The sequence below is a fragment of the Numenius arquata genome, chromosome 3 (assembly GCF_964106895.1).
Source record: "Numenius arquata chromosome 3, bNumArq3.hap1.1, whole genome shotgun sequence".
Lineage (NCBI taxonomy): Eukaryota > Metazoa > Chordata > Aves > Charadriiformes > Scolopacidae > Numenius > Numenius arquata.
The window spans coordinates 10,923,460-10,947,411 of NC_133578.1; the positions used below are offsets into that span (position 1 = coordinate 10,923,460).

Below are 23,952 nucleotides of genomic sequence, written 5' to 3' on the forward strand. Positions count from 1 at the left end.
ATGGATGTGGTTCAATCGACCTCCACAGAAATCACAACTGCTAAGAAGTCCTTCAAGAAAATTCCCAGTGTCCTTCTGGGCAGCCTAGTGGAGGAACCTGAAAAAAGACATGTTGTCCCCAATCACCTGTTGGAATCAAGTAAGTTTCTGCTCTCTCACTGTTCCCCAACCTTGAAGTAATCCTAGGAGGGACTTTGCTATTTTTTTTTTTTTCACAACTCACAGACAAAACTCCCATCCTGTTGCTTAAATTGCATCTTCCTGTGAGCCCAAATCATAGGAGAGGTAATCAGGAAAGACATAGTGGCTGTACTGATCCTGGCTGACCCTGAAGTTTTGGGGTGGCTTGCTGAAGCCGTGATGCCAAAAGATAAACTGGCGACAGGATCATGTCTCTGCTGGGGTAGAAGATTCTGCCTTAACTTTCCAATTAAAGAGTCACACCTGCTTAACAGAAGAATTAATCTCTTTCTTGTTATTTTCTCTGTAATACATTGGGTGCAACATAAATATACTTAATCAATGTAAGTAACAGTCATCATGTGTGTTTCACCTGGTCTCCTTTTCTCCCTGTTTCATTATTTATCTCTGTAGAGATTTATTCAGAGCTTCAGAGGAGCAAGGTTGCACAGGCTGAGCCTGCTGTGTTACACTATGGAGGGTATGAAGTTGGAAAACATCACCAACAGACGCTGGTGAGTAGCAGAGCAGGGACCCTCTTGGGGCTTATAAAAGGATAACAGAAGCTGAGTAGACTGCTTGTGGTCTTGAGGCCTTTTGCTCTATGGAGTGCTCTAAAAAGCTGCATTTAAAATCAGTGGCCCTGCGGTAACAAAACATGAGTAGCATGCTGTGTGCATCACTGTCCTTTCCAGTCTCTGTTCTACCTTTCTGTTTCTTTGTGCCTGTGAGCACTGTTAGTGAAATGCGACTTGCACATCATGAATGAAGGGTTCATGCTTTAAGTCCATAAGAGACTGTTTTCAAAATGCACTTGGACTGTCACTGTGTCTGCAAACATGTTCACTGGTGGGAAAATTTTGAAAGCACCTTTGGCTTTTCGCCAAGAGCAATTTAATCTAAGGAAAGGTACTCAGTGCGTAGGTTTGATTAACCTTTCCTTGTGAATAGGTTGGGTATTTCCTTTTCTTCTCTCTGCTTTCCCTTTGTCTGCCTTCTTTATTCATATGGTAAGTGTTTTCAGGCAGAAGTTGGGTAATTATGGTGGACTATGTTCTCCAGATATAATGAAAGTAAATAAGAGGCAGGAGGCTTTACAGGCTGAACTGTTACCATCCAAAGGTTTGTTGTTTTGCGATCCAAAACAAAACCATAGAATATTACATAATTTCTGTTGTTTCACTCTGTAAAAGTCAAGTCAATAGGTTGTTTCATTTTTTGTTCCATTGGCACATAAGGAAAACAGGACCAGAATTTGATTCAACAGTAGCTTCTTCTTTAGCAAGACTGTTATTCCTAGGTAAGGAATTGTGACTTTGTTCCAAAGAATAAAAATGCAGGATGCAAGGTTTACATGATTTTCTTTTAAATTCAGAGCATATTCAGAATTATTTCTGCTAAAGTAAAAATTACTGCTTCCTTGTTTAATACAGCTTCTTTGCTATGGATAGTCTCAGAAAGTACAGTTGGCATTCTCAATTGACCTCTTATATTGCAAAGTGTTCTGTGGTTTTGGTTTTCTTTTGTTCTACAGAAGCTGATAAATATTTCTGGTGATGTAATAAATCTTCACATAATACCACCCCAGACAAAGTATTTTCAGATCAAATACAACAAAACAGTAAGTGTCAGAAAGCCTTCACACTGCTCTTTGCATGCTGCTCTGGTTTTGTGTCTTAAAAGCATCTTTTACATGAGTTCTATCTTATTTTGGGTTGTTTTCTAGCACCGGCTTGTCCCTGGCTTGTCATATGCAGTTACTGTTGATTTTTGTCCAGATGAGTGGCGATATTACTATGACTGCATCCGAATTCACTGTCAGGTGAGGATTTATTATAAAATGTGTTTACAATTCTAATGGAATGAAACAACTATTAGGGCATGATCATAATGGTAAAGTAAAGGTACCGTTAATCTCCTAAAGCCATATAGGTTTATTCCCAGTAAGTCTGGGTTGGAGTATTTCATTTTAAGCATCTAAAATTTTTGTCTCTATTAACATCCTAGAGCTGTGGGTAGAATATCTTCCTCATTCTGTTATTATTTGTCAGTAGAGCAGCCTTTGTGCCACACTGATGTAATGTCTTAGCTGAGCAGTCTTGGAGGAGTTCTAGATGCTGAAAGTATGGAAAGACAGATGGATACCGAAAGCAGGTAGAACATCAGTGTCCTGAGGTGCAACACAGTGATGATCTTGAAGATGTTTTAAGCCCACTTACTGGCCAACTACTAGACAAACATTTTCTTTCCATAACATTTGTTCATTATAAGAAATAAATATTTGCCCCCTTTTTCTTTTTTTTGCAGGGAGAAGATACATTAGTCGTTCCTGTACATGCTTACCCTGCTGTGAATGTTGTAGAATTTCCATCATTTATAAATCTGTCTGATGTATCAGTTGGTAAGAGGTGAGTTAAGGACAGACATTTGTCCACATTTTGTGAGACATACACAAAATCTGAAAAATCTCATTTTCCTCTATTTGTACAACGTAACATCTTGGAAGCTTTAAGGAAGTAGGCTACCATCTGGTCTGCAAAATAATTCCTTACATGAACTGTTTCAAGCGCACAGTGCACTTTCACAGGAAAGTAAATGCTGTGCAAACTAAACATATACATAGATGGAACTGGGGTTTCAGTTAGTCAAAATTCGTGCTGACTCACTTCAGTCATCGTGTGGTAAAGTGACATGGCTTCTGTTCATAATCTGTACACTCCCGAGTGCTATGTCTTTTTAGCGTTAATAAGTCCTAAGTGAATGCATCTTCCTTTCAAGATGAAGGGTTCTGGAAATGAAGGTATGAGCAAGTAATGGTAGGTGTAAGTGATAGCAAATAGCTATCCTCAGTCCAGAGATTGATCAGTCATTAGTTTTTCTTCTTCTATTTAAAAATATTTAAAGTGGTCTTCTGATATGGAGCTCTAAATGGCTTAGAGACTTCATCTAACTCTTTCGGTTGGATAGACGTAACACTGACTGTTCTCATGAAGTAATCGGTAATAATTGTTAACAGGAACCAGGAAGGGGAAAAGGAGAAGGGAGATCCTGTTGATTAGGGTCTAGTTCTGTAGTATATTGACCATATTAGTTGTAATTATGGTGATTTGTGTTAGTGTACAGATTTGAGTGAATTCTAGGAACTGAAAATCTTGGCAGCTAGGTTTTGTCTTAGCCTATGAGTTGGAAGTAACTCATTCATTTTACTGAAGCACAGAAATATGAATACGCAAGGCACATACAAGGAAAACGGAAAATTCTGCAGTAAAAATGAGCCCAGTATTGTAGAACGAACATTTGTGTCTTTTTGTTTATTTGTTTTTTCTAATTCCCCTTAATCTGTAAAATAAGTGAATCCATCAGAAGTGACGTTACAGCTTTCTTACAGGACTGAACATAACTCCTGACTTTCTGGGTGCCTCTAGGCATGATATGATTCTGTTTATTTGCTCCATTTTTATAACAAGTGCTGAAGTATGCAGAATTTTCATACTCTCAGAATACAGAGAAGAGATTAGGCAAAGTGCAAGATAGAATTTAAATAACAGGAAGATTTCTCGACACAACAGGGATGCCCCTGAGGGAACTTGGAAGAGTTCCTGAAGAGAAAACCGATGGTTTCAAACCTTAATTTTTGCCAGTATTTTTCATCATTAGGCTATTAAAAACTTTCCTAAACAAGAAAGCTCTCTGAGATACTTGATACTGTACAGAGCCCTAGGGACTATAGGCTCAATCCATAGAAAATGGAAAAATCAATGGAAAATCGATGGAAAAACTGCCTTTTACTTCCATAAGTATAGGATAAGACTTATATTCTACCACCCAGCTTTCTCCATCAGGCAACAGGATGCATAATTTTCTTTTTTTTACGGCATTTTGGTTGCCCTACAAGCTGCGCTACACCTTAAAAACCTCCCCAGTCTGCTGTTACATCTGCTTCATGAACAGGTCATATTAAGGCAGAGAAAAAAGGACTTTGCTATTATTGTTTATTTCCTTGGGGGTTTCAAAATGTGCTTTCCAAAGGAACACTGTGTATAACGTGCATTCTTTGCTAATCAGCAGGATAAGATTTCAGTCAGACAGTTTACAAAAACCAGAAATAAGCCTGGTAAATTGGTTCTGATTTGTAGGATGATGGATGGTGTTACACCAATGCTTTTGTGTTTCAGTTTGATACGTGAAAAAGCAAGACAAAAGCAAGACAGCTTGAAAAGATGTGTGCTAATACCCCTCACACAACCAGCATGAGACATAAAGGGCTTTTATGAAAATCAGGCCACGGCATCATTATTTCTAAGGTGGTTGAAGTCCAGTCATTCTGATGTGTTGGAGTTTTCAACACTTTTGAAGAGTGCACAGTCTTTTCTCATCGTTTTCCACAAGGAGGGCCATGGGAGAAGGCTGATTTCTGGTTCTGTATTTATTGTTGCTTCAGTTTGGATTGTTTGTACTTGCTAGATATTGCAGTTTGTCAGAATTTGAGGACACACGTAAATAATTTCTAAAAAGTAAATTTTATAAATTTTTCTGTAATTAGATTCTGCATGGATAGGAGAAAGTTAGTCAAGATGTAAAATATCCAGCATTCAAATCAAGATTTAGCTCTCATTTCCTCACTGAGTGAAAGATTGAAAGATCTGAAGTATTTTGCTATTTTGGAACAATGAGGAATGCCTGTTCTCACATTAATAAGTAACCTAACCCTCTGAACACATATAAATTCAGTGCATGTTGTGTATAATATAATTTTCCAGCTTGTAATTGATGATCAACTGTAGTTTCATTAATTTCGTTCTTCCTTTCTCTCTTTTCAGCAAGGAGTATGTTATCCCATTGCAGTGCAGCTGTCCAATAGATTTTGAATTCCACATTGATTTTATTCAGCCTCACAGAGCCTTCACTGTCCAGCCAACATTTGGTAGATTGAACTTATTTAAAATTCTAAATGTTAAATCCATATTCATTAAGTGTAGTTACTTGTGACAGTGTTTTCAGTGCTACACAGAAAAAGCCTTTGCCTTAGAGTGTTTCCAAGTAAATGCAGGCTGATAAATATTAGTCCTATGCAGTCTCGTGGCAAATAGCCCTCTGTGGCTGGCAGATTTCTTTTGTCAATGCCCAGCTACAGACCTCTGGCAAAATGTGGGATGTCCCAAACAGTCCATCCAGCCCCCGGAGAGAGGCAGGAAGCCCAACATTCTCGTCTTTATCACACCTTTCCCCAAGGACTGTTTGGCTTCTGCCCCATTAAAGGAACAGATACCTGTCTTTGTGGAATAGGTGTGCATCATGTTACTTGACTGGGGGCACAGAGGAAATAAAAGGTTACCTCTGCTCTATCAAACATATCCCTTGTTTTTCCCTAGTGGTCTGGAAGAATTTGATAGAATTGTGTCTGTTGCTTCAGGAGTCGTTGCAGTGATGGGCATAAAGCACAGTGTCACAGGTGTTTCATGGGATGGCAGTGGGTATTAGATTCAGCCTAGACATCTGTGTATGGGCTTTACAAGAGGCAGGGACTTTTGGCTACAGTTTGCTCAGCTATTTTCATGCCTAGTGCTGGAGAGGTCTCTGTCTTGAGGCAGGTATAACTGTTTGCAGGTCAGTTGCTATTAGTGTTACATTTGCCAGGTGCCAGCAGAAGCATGTAAGTGCCCGAGTGTTCTGACAAAAATGTGTAAGTGAATGAGACCTGGCTGCGTAAGTCACCTAGGCAGCCTGGTCAATTCCAGAAAAATACATAAAAATCTAAATAAATAAAAACCTTCATAAATCTGGTGCTTAGTACCATTAGTGACATTGGAATTTAAGCTTTGATTACTTACACACTTCAATAAAGGTTACTTTTGTTCCTGGATGTACAATGATATGAATTTGCCCTGTCTTGTCAGATGGATTTTCATTCTCCAGAGGCAGTGGTTGGATTCTATCATATGTGTGGTTCACAAAGATGAACTATGCTTCTACCTTGTTTTGGGTCATTCTTTCAGGGTAATATTCTTTTTTACTTTGTGCTTAAAGAAGTTTTGATATATCAAAGGAGGAAAGGAACAATATTACAATTGAGTAACACTAGGGAGAAGTTGTAAAATTCATCAGAAGTTTTTGGTTTTTTGCATTGTCATAAACAAAGTGGCTGGAACTAATTCATGCTTTCTAAGTTGGCTTATTTCATGGGAGAAAGGGGAGCAAAGATATCCCAGAAAAAACATCAACCCAGCAAAAGTTAAGTCAGAAACTTTGGTACCTAGAGACTCTGAGGCGCTGAAGGCCATCTGAAAAGCACTAAGAAGTTTCAGCTCCTACTCAAGCCATTGTGCTCTGAGATCAGTAATGATGAAATACTCTAACAAATTACACACACGCACAAAAAGAACAATGAAACTAACTGGTCTTTAAAACGACAGGATGCAGAAAACCAGGCAATGGTCACTTTACAGAGATGAGAAATTAGTATTTCTGATGAGCTGAATAAACTCCTTGATGCAGAAATGCTGAGGAGCATCAGGGCCTGTACCGTGGGGTTGCGCTGAATGCTTAAGGATATGAAGGGTGGTTAAAGCGATTGAGAAAATAATGGAATAGGTGATAAGGAAACAAGACCAAATAGAGAAAGATAATGCATCAAATCGAAATGATTCCCCCGACTTGGAAGAGCCCAGAAGAATATGCTTATAATGCTTTGCTCATGAAAGCAGGGAGTTCCAGAGACTTAAGACTGGCAGATGCAAGTGAAAAATTTCTACATATAAACAGGCAATCATTTCCACAACAGTAGGATATATTATAGTCTTACTGACAAATCTCTCTCCTGTTGCAAAATATCTTGAAAAACACTTTGAGACCTGAAATATTTTCCAGGCCTAGTGCCATTCATTCAAACATTAATACTGTTTAAAAAAAATGTAGTCCAGAATCAATATCAGCATACTTAAGTGGGCTCACATTAGATGGACTCTTACTGTTTTTCTCCTCTGATCACAGGAATCATTCCAGGCAATGGGAAAGTGGAAGTAACTGTGAAATATTCCCCACTTGAATATGGAACAGCACAAATGACAATGCAGTTACTGATTTCACAGTTTCACTCAAAACCTTATGTATGTGTATTCACAGGAACATCAACACCACATCTGGGTTTAATGTATGTGTGTCTGACTGATCTTTGAGTATTTTTACCCAGTGATAAAAAATACCTGTGTAGTAGGATTTCATGCCATTTTGCTGTAATAATTTTAAGCATTTGTGTCTATGGAGACTTAAAATGCAGCAATGCAATTAAACTGTACCTATTCTCTTATGTAATTTGCTCAGAATGCCCTTAATCTGTATGAAGTGAAATTGTACCAAAATAAAAATAATGAGAAGTTACATATCCTTAAAGAAGTGTTGAGCATCCTCAGCTTATATTATGCCTGCTCTATATTATTCTTATTACTAAAGCCTTCAAGATACAGAGGTTTTTGAGCGGTAAGGTCTTTTGGGCTGTACTTAATAATACTTTGTGAACTCCAAAGACTAGAAATTTTGGTTCCAGTTGTAATTTGGGAGAGAAATTTCTGGTCTCCTTGTATATCTAAAGGGGATGTAAATGTATGTACTAGATTTATATGCCATTTACAGAGTACTTACAAGAGCAATATATGTCCTTCTGACACTTAGAAAAGAACATTTTGACAAACAACAAACTCTTCCAGAGAAAAAAGCTGTGTTTGCAGGAAAATCCATGGTGTGGAGAAGAGGCCAATTCAGCCGACCACGATCGAGGCCTATTCAAAAAGTAAAGGTGTGAAGAGATAATAATCGCAAGCACTTTTTCTGGGCTGAAAATCTTTCTTGTTTCTATTTCTTCCTATTAATTTTTATCTCGTAGGAAATTGAATACCAGAACCTCAGATTCCCCACAGACTTGTCAAACCCATATGCTGTAGCTACTGTTTTGAATCAAGAACCAGGCAAATTGAAGATTAAGGACTTGAAAGAAGGTAATATAATTAAGCAGCATAAACTTGGTCTTAGCATTATTTGTAGATTTCTGATGAGGAACTCAGCTTCGGAATTGCTGAGGTGATGTGACTGCAGTTTCTGTAAGAAATCTCAGTTTTATGTCTTAATGAGTTCAGTTACCATAATAGGTGGATTTCGCAATTAAAAATTCAATCTAGTTTGAGGTGTGATACGGCTTTCTGATATTCCTGCAGTGCTTTGCCAAGGCAGTGAAGGGATAAAAACAAGAGAGATGAAGGAAGCCATATTTCAACTAAAAATCAAACAAAATATTCAGGAAGAGGAAGCAAATCATCTGAAGTGGTAAGTGTGGGTTAGCAGTAACAAAACCAGGGTTTGCTTAACTAAGGCCTCTATGAATGATGTATGCAATATCCACTAGTGCGTAATGCTGCCATTTCATGTCCTGATAGGTTTGTTTTACAACTAAGTTACCATTGGTTTACTTTCCTTTTTTTTTTCTCTCCTGCCTAAGGGCAGTCTCAGTAGTAATTCATAGTAGTACCCAATGAGGTCTTTGATTGTCTTCTGGTTGCACGCAGAAAGGAACTTGCTGAAAACCTCGTTCACCTAACCTTGCTCTCAGGCATCTCATCTTGTGCCCTTAAGGGCAAAGGAAGTTTTTGTCAATAAATCAAGGCTAAAATGTATATTGGAGTGAACTGAATTGCACACATACATCAAATGGCATAAAGCAAAACAGTCATGAGTGTAAGCACACTGTGGTTTCATTTGCAATCCACAGATCTGCTCTTATGCTGCATGTTATGGACCTGTATACACCTTAGGAAGAGGAAAATAAGTCTGTTAGCCTTTAAGTAAAGCAAACTATGCATTAAGTAAAGCATTTTTCATGCCTCCACTTTAAATGCAGGCAGGTTCATAAAGGCAAAGATCCAATGTCTGTGGAATTTAAAAAAGAGATTCTTGAAAACCGACAGAGGGAAGAAGAGCAACGCAAGGTTAGTCTTTGCTGTTTTTTTCTGTAAATTTAAAATCAAATTTATACTTTCAGATTATGCAGTGCACTAGTGAATTGTATCAAGTTCTCTGTCTTCAGTTTTTCTTCATACATCAATGCAAACATGTACTAGCTCTAATTCTTACTGCAGTTATGTCTTTATTACGCCTGTGTATCACTGTTTCTGAGGTGGTTTTATCTTGGAGGTAGACAGAATGATAAGTTATTAAAGTAACTAGATATTTGCCCAACCTAGCAGATTTGCACCCAGACACATCACAGTGCAACGTTGCAGCGTAATCCTGTCAGCACCATGACCAAATCCAACTGTCTGTTTACGTTGTACCTCCCTGAAGAGCTGGTGTCCTGAATGGCTCACAGTCAAAGAGCTAAACCCAGTCAGTACTCTCATGGAGAGCCATGGGGAAATAACTCATCAGGTTGTTCTTCTACACCTGCACCTTCTCTGTCTTTGGTTTCTTCCAGTCACCCCAGACTGCGGGTCACCTTCCATGGAGGTGATAGCAGCAATACTTGGTGGCAGGAAATATTTTTCCCTATGTGGCACAGCCCTCAGGGACAGGTGGGGCTTGTCCGTCTTGTCCTGCCTCCTGGATACTCAAGTAGCTTCTGACGTCCCACTGACTTCCAAGGAGCTGTTTATGGGAGTAAAATTATTTATAGATAAGGTAAAGGCTTAATTGATACACTGAATTAGGCACTGTGAATTAATTAAAACATTAATACTAACAAGAAGGAAGTGAGTAAAAAGAGGATCTAAATTGTGAGACTGATGTATCAATGAATTAGAAACAAAGTATGTTAACTTTGTTTAGAAACATTTATTTACTTACCTGTTAGCCACAGGGGCTTGGATATCTCTGGTTGGTTACGCAGTTGCCCCCACGACTTTCTGACAGAGGCGCATTTTTGCTCATGCTGTCAAATGACACCTAATGACACCTCTAGTGTCATTAGGCCTCACAGAGTATTTACTGTCCCTCCATCAGTTGCTCAAGTGGCCACTATGTTATACACGGGAGTGGCAGTCCTGGAGACCTGATCTATCTTCCATTGTACTAACTAAAACCTCAGTCCATGAAAATAATGGGAATTTCACTCTGTAGAATAACCCCAAGGTCTTTGTTTAAGACATAATGGTATCCTGGAAATGAAACAATAGGTAAGCAGGACTGGGATGGAAGAGACACAATGAAAAGAAGCACTGATATTCAGCCAGCATACCCAAACACTTTGAGAAGTTTCACATCTCAAGAGAAGTGAAATGATACCAGTAGTAACCTGTTTGGCACCATTGGAAACCATGACAGAGATGTTCACAGAACACGGAAAGCTGCAGGAAATTTCTGTAGTGCTGTCATCTGAGAAGATGTGTTTGGGTGCCAACTTACGGTGTTGGTTCTGTAACCCCCCTCTGGCTGATTCTGGCTATGCAAAAGAAACTGTGTTTCATTACGGCAGAGATCTGATTGAAACTCAGACCCAAATAGACATTATTTTACTTTGTTTGACTTGCTCAAGGGTTGTAATAATCACTCCCTAGAAGGGAATGAAGTCTGTGTTTTGTCAAGCACCTCCAGAAAGTTAAATGAGTGGATTCCACTAGTTGTAAAGGAAAAAAGAATTCACTGGATGCTTTGTACTAATGTGCTTGTTCTTCCTGGTGACAAATTAGATCCAAAGAGGAGATCCTATCCTGGAACAGGAGTTTCAAAGGAACAAAGTAGAAGTTTCTTTCAGACGTGTTGTCCGGCCTGTTGACCAGGTTTGTTTATATGTTATTATCTCCTGCTATATGCAATGATCCCCTACTAAGCCAGCAAACATCCATAGATATTTGGCACTGAATACTTTTCCTCCTAATATTCCTATTTCTGTGTCAGTGTCTTATTTTCCATTTTACTTCTAGTACAGTGTTGCAACCACAGGTCAGATTGACAGGAACCTTTCTGGTACTTAGATTTTTTTTGTCCTTCTCTGTGGTGTGGGGTACTTCCTAAGATCCATTCCCTACGATTATTGGGAGCTTTGTGTAATAGATACCCTCCTACTGAAGGAACTTAGAATGTTAGCAACATAAAGTGCCTTCTTCTTGAGGAACATGATAGCTGTGGGAGTTGGTCTTTTACTATACACTTACGCCTGTTTTACAAAGTGCTGAAAATTGTTTGGTGAGGCATGGCATGGGGTTGTGTGGAGAAGGTGTTCTGAGGACCTTTCTAATCTAAATGTTGGTTGAGCGGCTGCCCTCCTGTTGAGAGGTACTGGACTCTGTGGCCACTGGAGTCTCTTCTAGTGCCACATTCTTCTGTCACATTAATTTAAAACTGAATTGAATGCATCAAGAAAGGGATTTACTTGTGTTCAAAGAGTATTCTGACAATTTAAGGCATTAAATATAGAGACATCACTTCTGCCTCAAGTATGTCCAGAGCCAGAGATCACTAGATGTGGAGAAGTTATTCTGGAGAATTATCACTCTGAGTTTACCCTGGTCTTTCGCCCTTCTTTAGGTATGTCCTATCAGCCATTATTGGAGACATGATACTGGTTTTGCTGGGCCCTTGGTTTGAGCCCTTACAGCTATTCCAACTTCACATCTGTGCAAGACGAAGTGTGCATTCAGTAGAGACCTTCTCCGTTCTCTTCACTGTCTGAGTGCCCGCGTGTTGCACTTAAGTCATAGTATGTGGTTGTCATTTGGGTGGATGCAGACCATGCTACGTTATATCTGATTACCTCCCATTAAGCCCTGCACAAGTGCAGGCTTCTGGTTAAATGCCAATACTGCAAACATTTTCATTTGACTAAATTTCAGTGTTTAGAAATTTCATATGGATTCAGGCCAAGGAATGGCTTGGGCTGGAGGAAATTTCTCCCTTGTCTAGTTGTAGAACAGGTGTCCTTTTTCTTTTCTGTTTCTGTTTTTTAAAAAATACCGTGCAGCGTCCAAGTGTCCACCCCACATTCAACTTGCTCCATAATGACCCCTGGGACAACAGAAACAGGATGTTGAGGAAATTCCAACAAGCAGCATACAAGGTAAGGTGAACAACCAGAATGCAGTGTGGTGGCATGATGCCTTGGAAATAGCACAAAAGAACGTGCAAACTAGCACATAAGGAGTCTTCACAGCTACCCAGGGATTTGATAGTTTGATAAATATGTCCCTCCACCAGGAAATAAGGATATGGAGTAAGTTTTGTATTCAGCTGGTGCTTCAGCTGGTGATTCTGCTGGTGCTTAGTATTGCAATCAATACTAAACAAATGCAGATGAATTTAGTTTGTTTTTCTTTTTTTAAATAAAAAATATTTTTGCACAAAAAAGAGAATATTTCAAAATGCGTATAGAATACTGTGCCCAGTTTTGGGCCCCTGGTACAAGAAGGACATCAGAAAGCTGAAGTGAGTGCAGAGCCACCAAGATGGTCAGGGTCTGGAGCACTCACTCTGCGAGGAAACTCTGTAAGGAGACAGTCAGCCAGGAGAGGGAAAGTAGAGGGAGAGAGCAGCACCTTCCAAAACATCTATTATGTGGTTATTGATGATGAAGCCAGAATCCTTGCAATGGTGCATGGTGGGAACATGGGAAACAATGGGCATAAAGTCAAATAAGAGACATACAGACCGTGTATAAGGACAGCCTTTTTCACCATGAGGACAGTCACTCATTGGAGCAGGTTGCCCAGAGAGGTTGTACCGTCTACATTCTTGGATGTTTTCAAGACCAGATTGGATAAAACCCTGAGCAACCTGGTCTGATCTCATCACTGACCTTGCTTGGAGCAGGAGGTTGGACCTCCTAAGATCCTTTCCAACCTGGAAGCTAAAAACTAATCAGTAAAATCACTTACCTCATTTGGTTTAAATATTATCTTGCATCTCCACTGCTCTTTTCACAGTAAATCTAAATGTAGCAGGCAATATGGAAATTTCCTGTTCTCCTAGTATCCAGTTTGGATATTTTTCTCCATTCAATTCACAATAGTAGGCTCAATACGGAGGTCCTGAAATGAAATGCCCTTTCCTGTATTGCTCAAATAAGGAGGTGGCTAAATGACGCCTTCTGGTATTAATACCTAGGGCTCTTCATTGTTACCCTGCAATATATGGCACTAGGCAAATTGCACAGTGCAGGTTACTACTTATTCTCCTCATTCACAGAACCATAAGTATTCATATGGCCCTGATAACTGATAGTTTACTCATTTTTAAATCTGTATATGCCAATAGTCACAGCTGAAGGATTAGGACCTAGCAAAAAAAAAGGTCTAATTAAACTGTAAGACTAAATGCAGGTTTGAACTGGTTTTGATGTGTATTGTCACTGTAGAGTTGAGGTTCATTCTACACCTCTCCTTCCCCATTTTCTCCCTCGTGAACAGAAACTGTAGTAAAAATTCTCAAATAGAGATGTCTGAGTGAGCTCTGTAGAATAAATACACTTGTAATGTATGTATATTTCTATGGCTGTAGATCTTAGAGTGTTCAGCTTAATATTAAACTTTAAAATCATTGTCTCAGACTGTGATTCAGATTCGGCTAAATCGTTTACTGCTTCTGTTCCGTGGGCTAACCAGAGAAGCCAGAGGTTTGAAGGAAGGCTCTGTGTCTGGTAAGGAGCAGAAAAACAAGGTGGTATTTTGGCCATGAATTACGATAATTCAGGTTGTACTGCAGTGTGTGAGGTGCGTTACATATAAATGTAGAGACAGAGTCCTTAAAAAGGAGTCTTCCAGAAAAAAAGAGAAGTGTGACAAGGTAGAATCATAGAATAGCTTGGGTTAGAAGGGACCTTTAAAGGTCATCTACTCCAACCCCCCTGCAATGAGCAGGGACATCTTCAACTAGATCAGGTTGCTCAGAGCCTTGTCCGTCCTGACTTTGAGTGTTTCCATGGGGCATCTTCAGGTAGAAGGTGTAATGGCAGATGGTGTAAGAGAGGCCTTCTGACTTGTATCTGACTTGCTGACTGAATGAGATAAAGGACCATGCTGGAGTGAGCGGGCTGTGATGTCCTTTTAGAAAAGGGGAAATCAGATCTGTCTGCTAGTTAAGGTATTGTGTCTGCTATCTTATAGATGTGGCATTTAAAGCCTTTAGGAACTAGTAACTTACCTTTTATATTAAAATTACTAGACACATCCTGTTTTAAGAAATGTTAAATATATATTTTTGGCTTGATTCTATTTTTGAAACAGTGTATTAAGATATGTTACAAAATCATCGTATTTGCTTTCCATTCATGACAGATAACAGGAGTTTCAGCAAACCAGAGAAAAGTGGAAAATGGAAGGACTTTTCTTCCAGCATATCTGAAGATCGTATATTGCCTTTTGAATTCCCTTTTTACAGTTCCCGTGAATTTCACCGTGATTTGGTAGGTATGGTAGCTAAAATGGTGGCCAACATTCAAGATGATAGAATTTTGTTGAAGATATTGACCCTAGGTCCAGTACTGCCTTTATTAAAATTTCACAATGTGACTGGTGTTCTGGGGTTGTGACAAATTAATTCAGGACTTCAAATTTACTAAGGGTGCTGCTGAAAACAATAAAAAAAATCTTTGCATTCTCTTAAGTGCATTCTAAAATTCTGAGTAATACATTAATGATCAGAATTGGTTAACATCCATGATTTTGCAGAAGAAAAAAAATGACAAAAATAACCGAAATGCAAAAGTCAAAGAAAGGACAGGAGAAATATCAAACAAAATGTATGCTTAATTATTTCCATATGTTTTCAAGTAGCTGTGCTGATTGATTGCTGCCAATGCAAAACAAAATGGCCACCATATTACTGAGTTTTAAATGCTGTGTTCTTTCAGGCACCTGATGCTCTTGGCCTAGTTCCTATTGAATCTGTAGATGTGAAAGTCAGACACATTCTTCCCTTTTACGACTTGAAGGTGAGTCAGTGCAGCTCCCTCAGCTGTATCATGTTTCTCTCTTTCACCAGTCCAGTTAGATACGTTTTCTGATTCAGTGGCCCCAGTGTGCAGCCCAGTACAAAAGTTGGAAAAGTTGCCTTAATATGGCTCTATGATTAGCATAGAATCATAGAATGGTTTGGATTGGAAGGGACCTTAAAGATGATGTAGCTCCAGCCCCCCTGCCATAGGCAGGAACATCTTCCACTAGACGAGGTTACTCAAAGCCCCATCCAGCCACTTCAACACTTCCTGGGAAGGGGCATCCATAACTTCTCTGGACAGCCTGTTACAGTGTCTCACCACCCTCACAGTGAAGAATTTGTTCCTAATATCTAATTTAAACCTACCCTCTTTCAGTTTAAAACCATTCCCCCTGTCCTATCGCTGCACTCTTTGATAAAGAATCTCTCCCCATCTTTCCTGTAGGCCCCCTTTAGGTATTGGAAGGGGCTGTAAGGTCTCCCCAGGGCCTTCTCTTCTCCAGGCTGAACAACCCCAATTGTCTCAGCCTGTCCTCATAGGAGAGGTGCTCCAACCCTCTGATCATCTTCGTGGCCCTCCTCTGGATCTGCTCCAAAAGGTCCATGTCTTTCCTGTGCTGAGGGCCCCAGAACTAGACACAGTTCTCCAGGTGGGGTCTCACCAGAGCGGAGTAGATGGGGAGGATCACCTCCCTTGACCTGCTGGCCATGCTTCTTTTGATGCAGCATGCTTTTATCAAAAACAATTCTCACCTGTTTCCATAAGTAACAAGTTTATAGTCAGCAATAGTCCTCTCTGTCCAGACAGAGAGACGAATCACTTCAGCTAAAATTTTTATATCTCAAACAACAAAATCCTTCTATGAATGAAGATACTGCAAGCCCTGCACACCACACAGTTTTTCCTTTGATTGTAGAGTTTTATGGAAGTGACATTATAAAAGTGCCCTTCCTTTTAGAAAATAATGGAAGTCTTCTGTTTATTTGGAATATAGTTCTGCATGCTTAGTTCCTTCATCCCTGCATAGAAAATGCAAACATCTCCTTCTTGAAATAGATAATGTTTTTTCAACTTTATAAGTACAGAAACAGTCCCTCCTGACTTCTAAACTCTTTTCTCTCCAATTTTTGAATAGCAGAAGATCAAATTCTGCACCCCATCAAAGTAAAAATATTTCCTCAGGTTCAAATCAATGTAGATTTTGGCTCAATGTCCATTTTCTTTTTTTTTTTTTTTTTCAGGTGGTGTAGCAAGTCTATAATCTTTCTTGTAGCGTCTTTTCCCCTTATTACATATTGCTTCATCTATCAGTGTTACGTATGTTACTTAACACAGCTTTTCTCCACTCCATTAAGCTCAGTATATTTGATCAAGAAACTGATAAATCCATGATCTTTCATAGAAAAGCGAGGTCTAGTGGGAGGTAGAACCAGATGATCTTTAAGGTCCCTTACAACCCAAACCATTCTATGATTCTAAGTATGGCTTCTCAAAGTTTTGGTCATATACCATGTTCCAGAATAGTGATCCATGTGATAAAGCTGGAATGTTCCATTCCGTCTACAAGTTAATCAAAAGTGATTATTGTCATCTCCTGCAGCATATCTTTTATCTTTGCACTTAGGTTCCTCAGCATTTCAGCATTATGAAGTATCAGCCATTTTGTACACACTATGCAGCCACAAGTTACAAACCTCAAAAACTTTCCCGACCACTGAGGCAGGGAGCCCAGGTAACAAGTCCTCTCAAACACTTTGCTGAAATCACTCCCAACCCTATGTTTCTACAATTATTTAATTTATTTTGTCTCAACATTTTATACCAAAAAGCTCTGAAAACCTTGTGTGTCTGTGTTTTTAAAGGATGAGTTGGTTCAAGTAGTTGCTTCTCCTGAGGAGCAGCTGGAGAGGATGGATTTTCACAAGCCATCCCCAGAAGAAGGAGCAGAAAGCCTCTTAAAACTGGTTCCTCCCCAAGCTTTAGTCTACCCTACAGAGAGCAACCCACTTCGCATTTTTGTAAGTAGAGGCTGACTTCGACAAAGAATCTAAGAAAGGAGGGGAAAAAGTGTTTGTTTCATCAGAAGCCTGATGTGTAATTGGTGAGCAATTTTCTTGCTCAGATTATTATGTAAAACTATCCAGAGTGAGAGTAATCCTTCCTGGTGCAAGCCCTGGTAGGTAGGAGTCACAGAGCTTATCCCACTGAGAGGGGCACCATTTAACTTAAGGTGGAAATTGATCAGTTTAGGGGAGGGATGATAAGGCAAAGTTGCCAGTGATGGCAGAGAACTGAAACCCTTCAGTCTCACACTCCACAAATGGTTACTGATCCCAGGATTCCCTGGACACCATGGGCCCCCTCCCTTCTTCTCCATTTGTTTCCTCATTTGGATGTTAGAAAGAACCCATGATCTTGGCATCTCAGTCCTTCTATAACCTCGTGCTCTTGCCCAGGTAGGTAGGACAGGTGCAGTCTTTTCTTTCTGTTCAGCTGGAGGACTGCAGTTCTGCCTGAGCCTTAGGTAAACTGAGAGAAAGTGTCAAACTCTTTGCTCACATTGCTTCCAGCTGCCTTAGAGTTTCCAGTAGTTCTCATAGCATCCCAAAGCCACATTTCCAAATTATTAGGCCCAGAGATTCAAAAAATCACAACCATGTGCATGGGAAGATTTTCTGTTACTTAATTGTCATGTAGATTGTGCTACTTGGCACCTACTACAGAAGGTATTTCTCACACAGTGCAGCATAGCCCAGAGGTCTGTGAGGTGTCTCTGAGCAGGCAGAGACAGCTGTATCACTCAGCAAAGTGCTGTGCGTGGGTACAGGCAGCATCTCCAAGCCAGAGTGACACTGTGCCCACCTTGGGTGGCTCCGTCTTTCAGCATTACTTAGCTGCAATGGCCCAGAGCCCAGTGTGCTAGTCTGGTGGTCTTGGCATAACATATATGGATAGACTTGTCCTCCTTGCATGCTGCCAGGACTCCAGTGGACTTACTGATGAGAACCTCTTGGGCATCTCTTTCATCCCTATGTCATGTCAGGGTAAGAGCCAGGCACAGCCTGATCACACTCTATCCAGCATTAGACTTTATTCAGAAACAGATGCAGTGCGGTGAAATAAATGGCAAAATGCTCATGAGCTTCCGTCACAGGGAGGCCAGTTCCTGTTCTTGGATTCTGGACTGTTCAGAGAAAAAGCAATGGATTTTGGAGTAATCGGGTGATAGTTTTTTCTTCCATACTTGGAGACAACACCTAAATTGCTATATTTTAGACAGCAGAGAGCATGGATAAACCAGGCAGATTATGGGTCTGTGATGAGGGGAAGAGACAGGAAATGAAGGGTCACACCAAACAGAACAGTCACAATGAGATAAAGGTGTGATTCTGGGGAGACTACATTAATTGTGAGAACTGAATTTTCATCAATTTCATTCCTTATGGTGCTCAGAGCAATTTTTTTAAATAATCTCTTCTTTGTTTTTAGAACCCCACTCCAGGATTAGTTCCCGTTTTACCTCCTTTGGCCTATTCTGAAACAAATATTGAATATCATCTTTGTCCTCATCCAAAATATGTCTTTACCAAGGAATGCCCCAAAGGATCCAGTATTCCGGTCACACAAAAGAAATTTCTGCATCATGAGGTATGGCCTTTTGGGTTTATTGTATGAGTACCTGGCTTCAGTATGTTCTTGCTGAGAATTTGCTCCAAGGAATCCAAAAGGAAGATGAAGAGTCGTCCTAGACAGAAGATATTGTCAGATATAAATTATGCATGCACCTAAATATTAGGTGCATGGGTCAGAATAACTTGTTCTTGTCTCTTTATCCATGTCTCTTTTTTATCCTTGAGTATTTCTCTGCTCTTTCCTTCTTTTCACTGGCTATTGTTTTTCATGACCTTGCAGTGGAGGAAGCGTCTTTTAAATATGGAGAACTGCAGCCTCCCCTGATTCTATTCTCAGCCAAGAAGTCAGATGCTCTGTCCTGCAGCCTCCCTCCCCACTGCGTTATGTATTGGAGGTCTGATCACTGTAGCACTTGTCATTTCAGGAAGTGATTTGTGGAGTAATGGAATGGAGAAGATTCTTGCCTGTGGTGCATTCCACTTTTTCTAACATTCCCACATTAACAAGTACAATACCTAGGTAAGAAAGAATTAGAATATACAGTGCCTCTACCCTGCACCAGTTTCTGCTGTCTGTAACTACATTGACCAGTAACTAGTCCCACAGATAAAAATGGGCCTACGGGAGGATTTAATTGCTGCTCAGAAATCCAAAACCAAGGGACAAAACCCCTACTGACCTCCCTGAAGGATGGGTTAAGAACAATATCATGAGAAGAAATGCCTAGCCCTAGAAGGAGAGTTCCAGTCTGGACTTTCAATAACACCTCTCCTGAATGCTTTTTGATTCAGTGCTAGAAGATCCCAGGAAGTACAAACTCTGTCTGTCCTGCAGAAGTATGAACAGTAAAACCTTTAACATATGGGCACCTGCACCCAGTGGTAGCCAACACCTCTCAGGCTCATGTTCCCTCGTATCACGGCAGTTTCTAGTGTAGTCAGATTTTCCAGGAATATTTAAAAGTACATCATCTTCATTGTAACTACAACTACTGTGAAGCTTCAAAATATAAGCATTGAGTGCAGTTACTCTCTGCTCACTTTAAACTAATACCATTTCCATCGCAGGGATCCTTACAGTTTAGACATGCTTCCAAGAGAAGTGCCACCAATGCTGTGTGACTTACCTGAGAGAGACAGGGAGAACATAATTGACCAGTAAGTTTCTCCTCTATTTTGTATTCAGCGTGACTGATTATGTCTTAACCACTTGTATGGATGTGTCTAAACCTGTCCCAAGAGATCCTCAATGACAAAAGCACAAAGTCCCTCTTGCATAAAACACACTTTTGGTTTTGATGGCTAAAAAATACTTTTAAAAGGATAAAGCCCAATTCTTATTCATCTTACTAATTTTTAGTGAGACAGATGAAACTGAGTACAAAATGATTCTTACTCCAGAGATGGTGAAAGCTGAATTTCCACAAATAGGGCAGGCCCTCTCAGAAGAAGACAAAGAGAAACCAGCAAAAGAAGAAAGGTGGGTATAATTTGAAATTGGGGGAGAGGAATGGGAAGGAATCTGAAGACAAGCATCCCTTGCAGAATTATGTAGAAAGAAGAGATGCTCTAGGAGCTCTGTCACAAGTTGAATGCAGATCTAGTACTTTGAGCAAATTTGCGCTGCAAATGCGATCTCTGGATTGGGCTTCAGAAAAGAGGTGTGAATGTGACACACTGGCCTGGATGTCTCTCATTTTACTTTTATCAATATGATCTAACACTTGAGGGACTTTTCTTGCCTTCACAGAGATATTCAGTGTTCTTGGACCAGTGGCTTTTGCCTTTCAATGACCCTTTTGGTTAGATATTTATTAATGCTGGCAGAGGAATGAACCCTTAGAATGCTTTTTTCTCAGGCTTTTCCTCGGAGTGGGTCACGTTTGCTCTGCTGTCCAAGCTTTACACTCCACCAACACACATTGTGTTTTAGGCACACAGCACAGCATGTAAAATAACTTGCATTCAGAAACACAGAATTACCTGCTCCCTAAAATGTTGTGAACTGGCCACTGTAAGAGCCAAATTCTGCCTTTTGCCTCCAGTGTTGTCAGGCCAATGTCCTGAGTTTGCATCTCAGCAGAGAAACCTTGAGGGGGAACCTAAGGACAAGGAAAGCTCTGAGGGACAAATGGGTCTTTGATGGGGTTGATGATTTAGTGCTTAGTGACATGGTTTAGTGATTTTTTTTTTATCAGAGTTAGGTTGATGATTGGACTAGATGATCTTAAAGGTCCCTTCCAACCTAGACAATTCTATGATTCTATGATTACCACCATGGTTTAAGAGCAGCATTTCAGGACTGCCCAGCAGTTCTGTGGGGCTGGAAGCGGAAGTGGATGCACTGTGTGAAACTTGGAGGTGTGTGATGTTGCAGGAAGGACGCAAGGCAGTGTATGAGCCGGTAAGTGGGACACTGTGGGCAGTGGGCTTGAGCAGCAGGCAATCTGGGTAGGACAAGTAATTGCAGAGCAACATGGGAGAAAGTCCTGAGTTCTAACTGGGTGTTTTCCGTGTGTGACTTGGAGCAAGTGAATTAATCTTTCTGTCCAACAGTTGCCCCCTCTTTAAAGTGGCCGTGATGTGACTTAGATGTCAGGATGTGCATAATAGCCTGAAACTTTCAGAGTCATTAAGAGATTTGAGTGTCTCATTTTCTTTAATTTTAGAGAGAAATTATTTGATTGACATTGAAATCCTGTGCAACTGTGAGCGATTAAACTTTAAAAGTGTTACGTATTATGAGCTCTCTGACAAAACACTAATTGCTGTATTGTGATTACTACAGCACTGATTGAAAATAATTTGCTGTAAAAACACAGGTGTGTCAGACTCAGTGCTGCTTTTTGCATTTTATGACACTGCTTGTCGGAACATGGGGATTTGGGATAGCTTGTGTAACTAAAGAGTGACCTTTTTTTTCACAGTGATACAACGTTGGACAGTGCTTTTACTGGGTAAGTAATTTTATAACCATAAGGTTCTTTATTTTTGAAGTTTTAGATGTTTTCTTCAAAAATTGAAATGCTTTTCTATATTAAACACCTCTATTTACTTGATTAAAGCTTCCTTATTTGTTTGGCTTTGTAAAGAGGGGAAAAAAACTTTATTAGCAAACAATGAAGTCCCAATCATTTCTTTTGTCACTGGAAGGTTCTTTGCTGTTATCAATGGGGTGGTGTTTCACTAGAGGACAGAGCACACATTGCTCCTCTACAGCAGTTTCAGCATTTTATCCTTAAGGCAAATGAGTTTTTCATATGGATGCTCTTGTTCTGGACATTACAGCATATGTTCCTCTATAGATAAAATGTAAAACTCAGTCTACTATGTGTTTACTTATCAGATGGTTAGCTTTCCTAACTGGCCAAGCCAAGAATGAATGTTCTTTTCACAGTTTCACTCCTTTTCCAGTTCTGCATAAGTAATGGAATACCCTCTGTGTATAAAAAAGAGAGAAATTATATATGAGTGTCTCTTCCTTTGTTTTTGTCAGCATTCCTAAGTAGCTCTCCTGGCTACTATAAATACAAATGACATTTTAAACTTCTTGCAGAGACGTGCACAACCAACCAGAGGGACATTTTCAACCCCAAAACAACGAGCTCAGAGAGAAGGTTCAAAAGCACATGGAGATGATGAAGCTGAAAGCACTCAATAAAACCCTTATTCTGGGATAAGAGTAATTTTACAAAGTCCGTGTTTTGGCACTGCTTATCCTGTTAGTGCGTGAAGCTTTCTATGTCCCAGCTACATGTACAGCGAGATCAGCAATGTATTATGCAAAGAGAACCACCAGTTATGCCACCTCTGTCAAGGACTCTCACTGTGACCATTACCCCAAACACAGTAATAGCTCCAATGAGAGTCCTCAACCATGTACCTGCTCCTTTTGTCCTGGTGTGAAGGACCAGCAAACCACAGTACTACCATGTAAATAATTTGGTAATTAATTTATAGCCCACTGCTTTCAAATAAAATGTGAAAAGTCCTCATGACCAAATTCTTCTGATTTTGTTTTTTTAGTTATGACCTGTACTTGAATTTTTGCAGGTAAGTCACTAAATCTCAGAGTTGGCTGTAAATCATGCACTTGATATTTTTAATGAACAGGAACCATAGAATCATAGAATAGTTTGGGTTGGAAGGGACCTTTAAAGGTCATCTAGTCCAATCCCCCTGCAATGAGCAGGGACACCTTCAACTAGATCAGGTTGCTCAGAACCCTGTCCAACCTGACCTTGAATGTTTCCAGGGATGCGGCATCTGCCACCTCTCTGGGAAACCTCTTCCACTGTTTCACCACCCTCATGCTAAAAAATTTCTTCCTTCTCACTAGTCTAAATCTTCCCTCTTTTAGTTTAAAGCCATTACCCCTTGTCCTATCACAACAGGCCCTGCTCAAAATTTGTCCCCATCTTTCTTATACACCCCTTTTAAGTACTGAAAGGCTGCAAAAAAGGTCTCCCTGGAGCCTTCTCTTCTCCGGGCTGAACAACTCTCTCAGCCTGTCCCCATAGGAGAGGTGTGAAGACTGAGTCAAAAAAGTAGTTGAGTACCTCAGCTTTCTCCTCGTTCATTGTCACCAGTTTGCCAGTCTTGCTCATCAAGGTGGGGTGCGCATTCATTGACATTCCTTTTCTGGCTGACATACCTGGAGAAACCCTTATTATTATTCTTTGCGTCCTTTGCCAAGTTCAGCTCCATCTGCGCCTTGGCCTTCCTGTCCCCATCCCTACACAACCAGGCAGTGTCCCTACACTCCTCCCTGGATACCTGTCCCTGCTCGCACTGCCTGTGCATTTTCTTCTTGCCCTTTAGTTTGACCAGCAGGTCTCGACTCAGCCGTGCGTGTCTCTTGCCCTCCTTTCTTGATTTCTTACACCTGGGGATGGAGAGCTCTTGCACTCTAAGAAAAGCAAGGAAGACCTGAACACAGTTGCTGTCCACAAAGATAATGTCCAAGCAGATCTCATTAGCTGTTCAGGGATTAATTCCATGCACAGCTCTCTGGGCAAAAGGGTGCATGGATTGGGTCGATGAACTCCAGAGCCTCGTGAGAGACCTGTAACGCTCGCGGAGTATTCCTTAGGAAAGGAGATTTCTCAGCATATCACCTTTCAGCTGAGACGCCTCCTACTTTATTGTGGGCAAGCTGGACATCAGATAAAATTGGTTTTATCCATAGTGAGCTGACGGTTCGTTTTGAAGAGCGGTGCAGGCTATTTG

The 23,952-nt window shown here is 40.3% G+C and overlaps 1 protein-coding gene across 1 annotated transcript; it reads left to right on the forward strand.

Moving 5' to 3' along the window:
* CFAP221 (cilia and flagella associated protein 221) lies at window positions 1-22,403 on the forward strand. Its single transcript, XM_074145628.1, has 24 exons — window positions 1-139; window positions 595-695; window positions 1,715-1,801; window positions 1,907-2,002; window positions 2,488-2,588; window positions 5,001-5,104; window positions 7,171-7,330; window positions 7,849-7,972; window positions 8,060-8,171; window positions 8,388-8,496; window positions 9,068-9,155; window positions 10,851-10,940; window positions 12,122-12,217; window positions 13,702-13,792; window positions 14,430-14,557; window positions 15,005-15,085; window positions 16,716-16,823; window positions 16,954-17,109; window positions 18,581-18,739; window positions 19,149-19,243; window positions 19,792-19,881; window positions 20,084-20,203; window positions 21,651-21,680; window positions 22,280-22,403. The coding sequence occupies exons 1-24, from the start codon at window positions 1-3 to the stop codon at window positions 22,401-22,403; spliced, it is 2,589 nt and encodes an 862-aa protein (XP_074001729.1).
* The last annotated feature ends 1,549 nt before the right edge of the window (window positions 22,404-23,952 follow it).

What these genes read in the sequence shown, in the direction of transcription:
- CFAP221 (XM_074145628.1), top strand. Translation starts at nt 1, where the DNA reads ATGGATGTGGTTCAATCGACCTCCACAGAAATCACAACTGCTAAGAAG. An exon ending in GTGAATTTCACCGTGATTTG is followed by an intron (nt 14,558 to 15,004) that starts GTAGGTATGGTA and finishes GTGTTCTTTCAG; the next exon opens with GCACCTGATGCTCTTGGCCT. An exon ending in TTAACAAGTACAATACCTAG is followed by an intron (nt 19,244 to 19,791) that starts GTAAGAAAGAAT and finishes TTTCCATCGCAG; the next exon opens with GGATCCTTACAGTTTAGACA.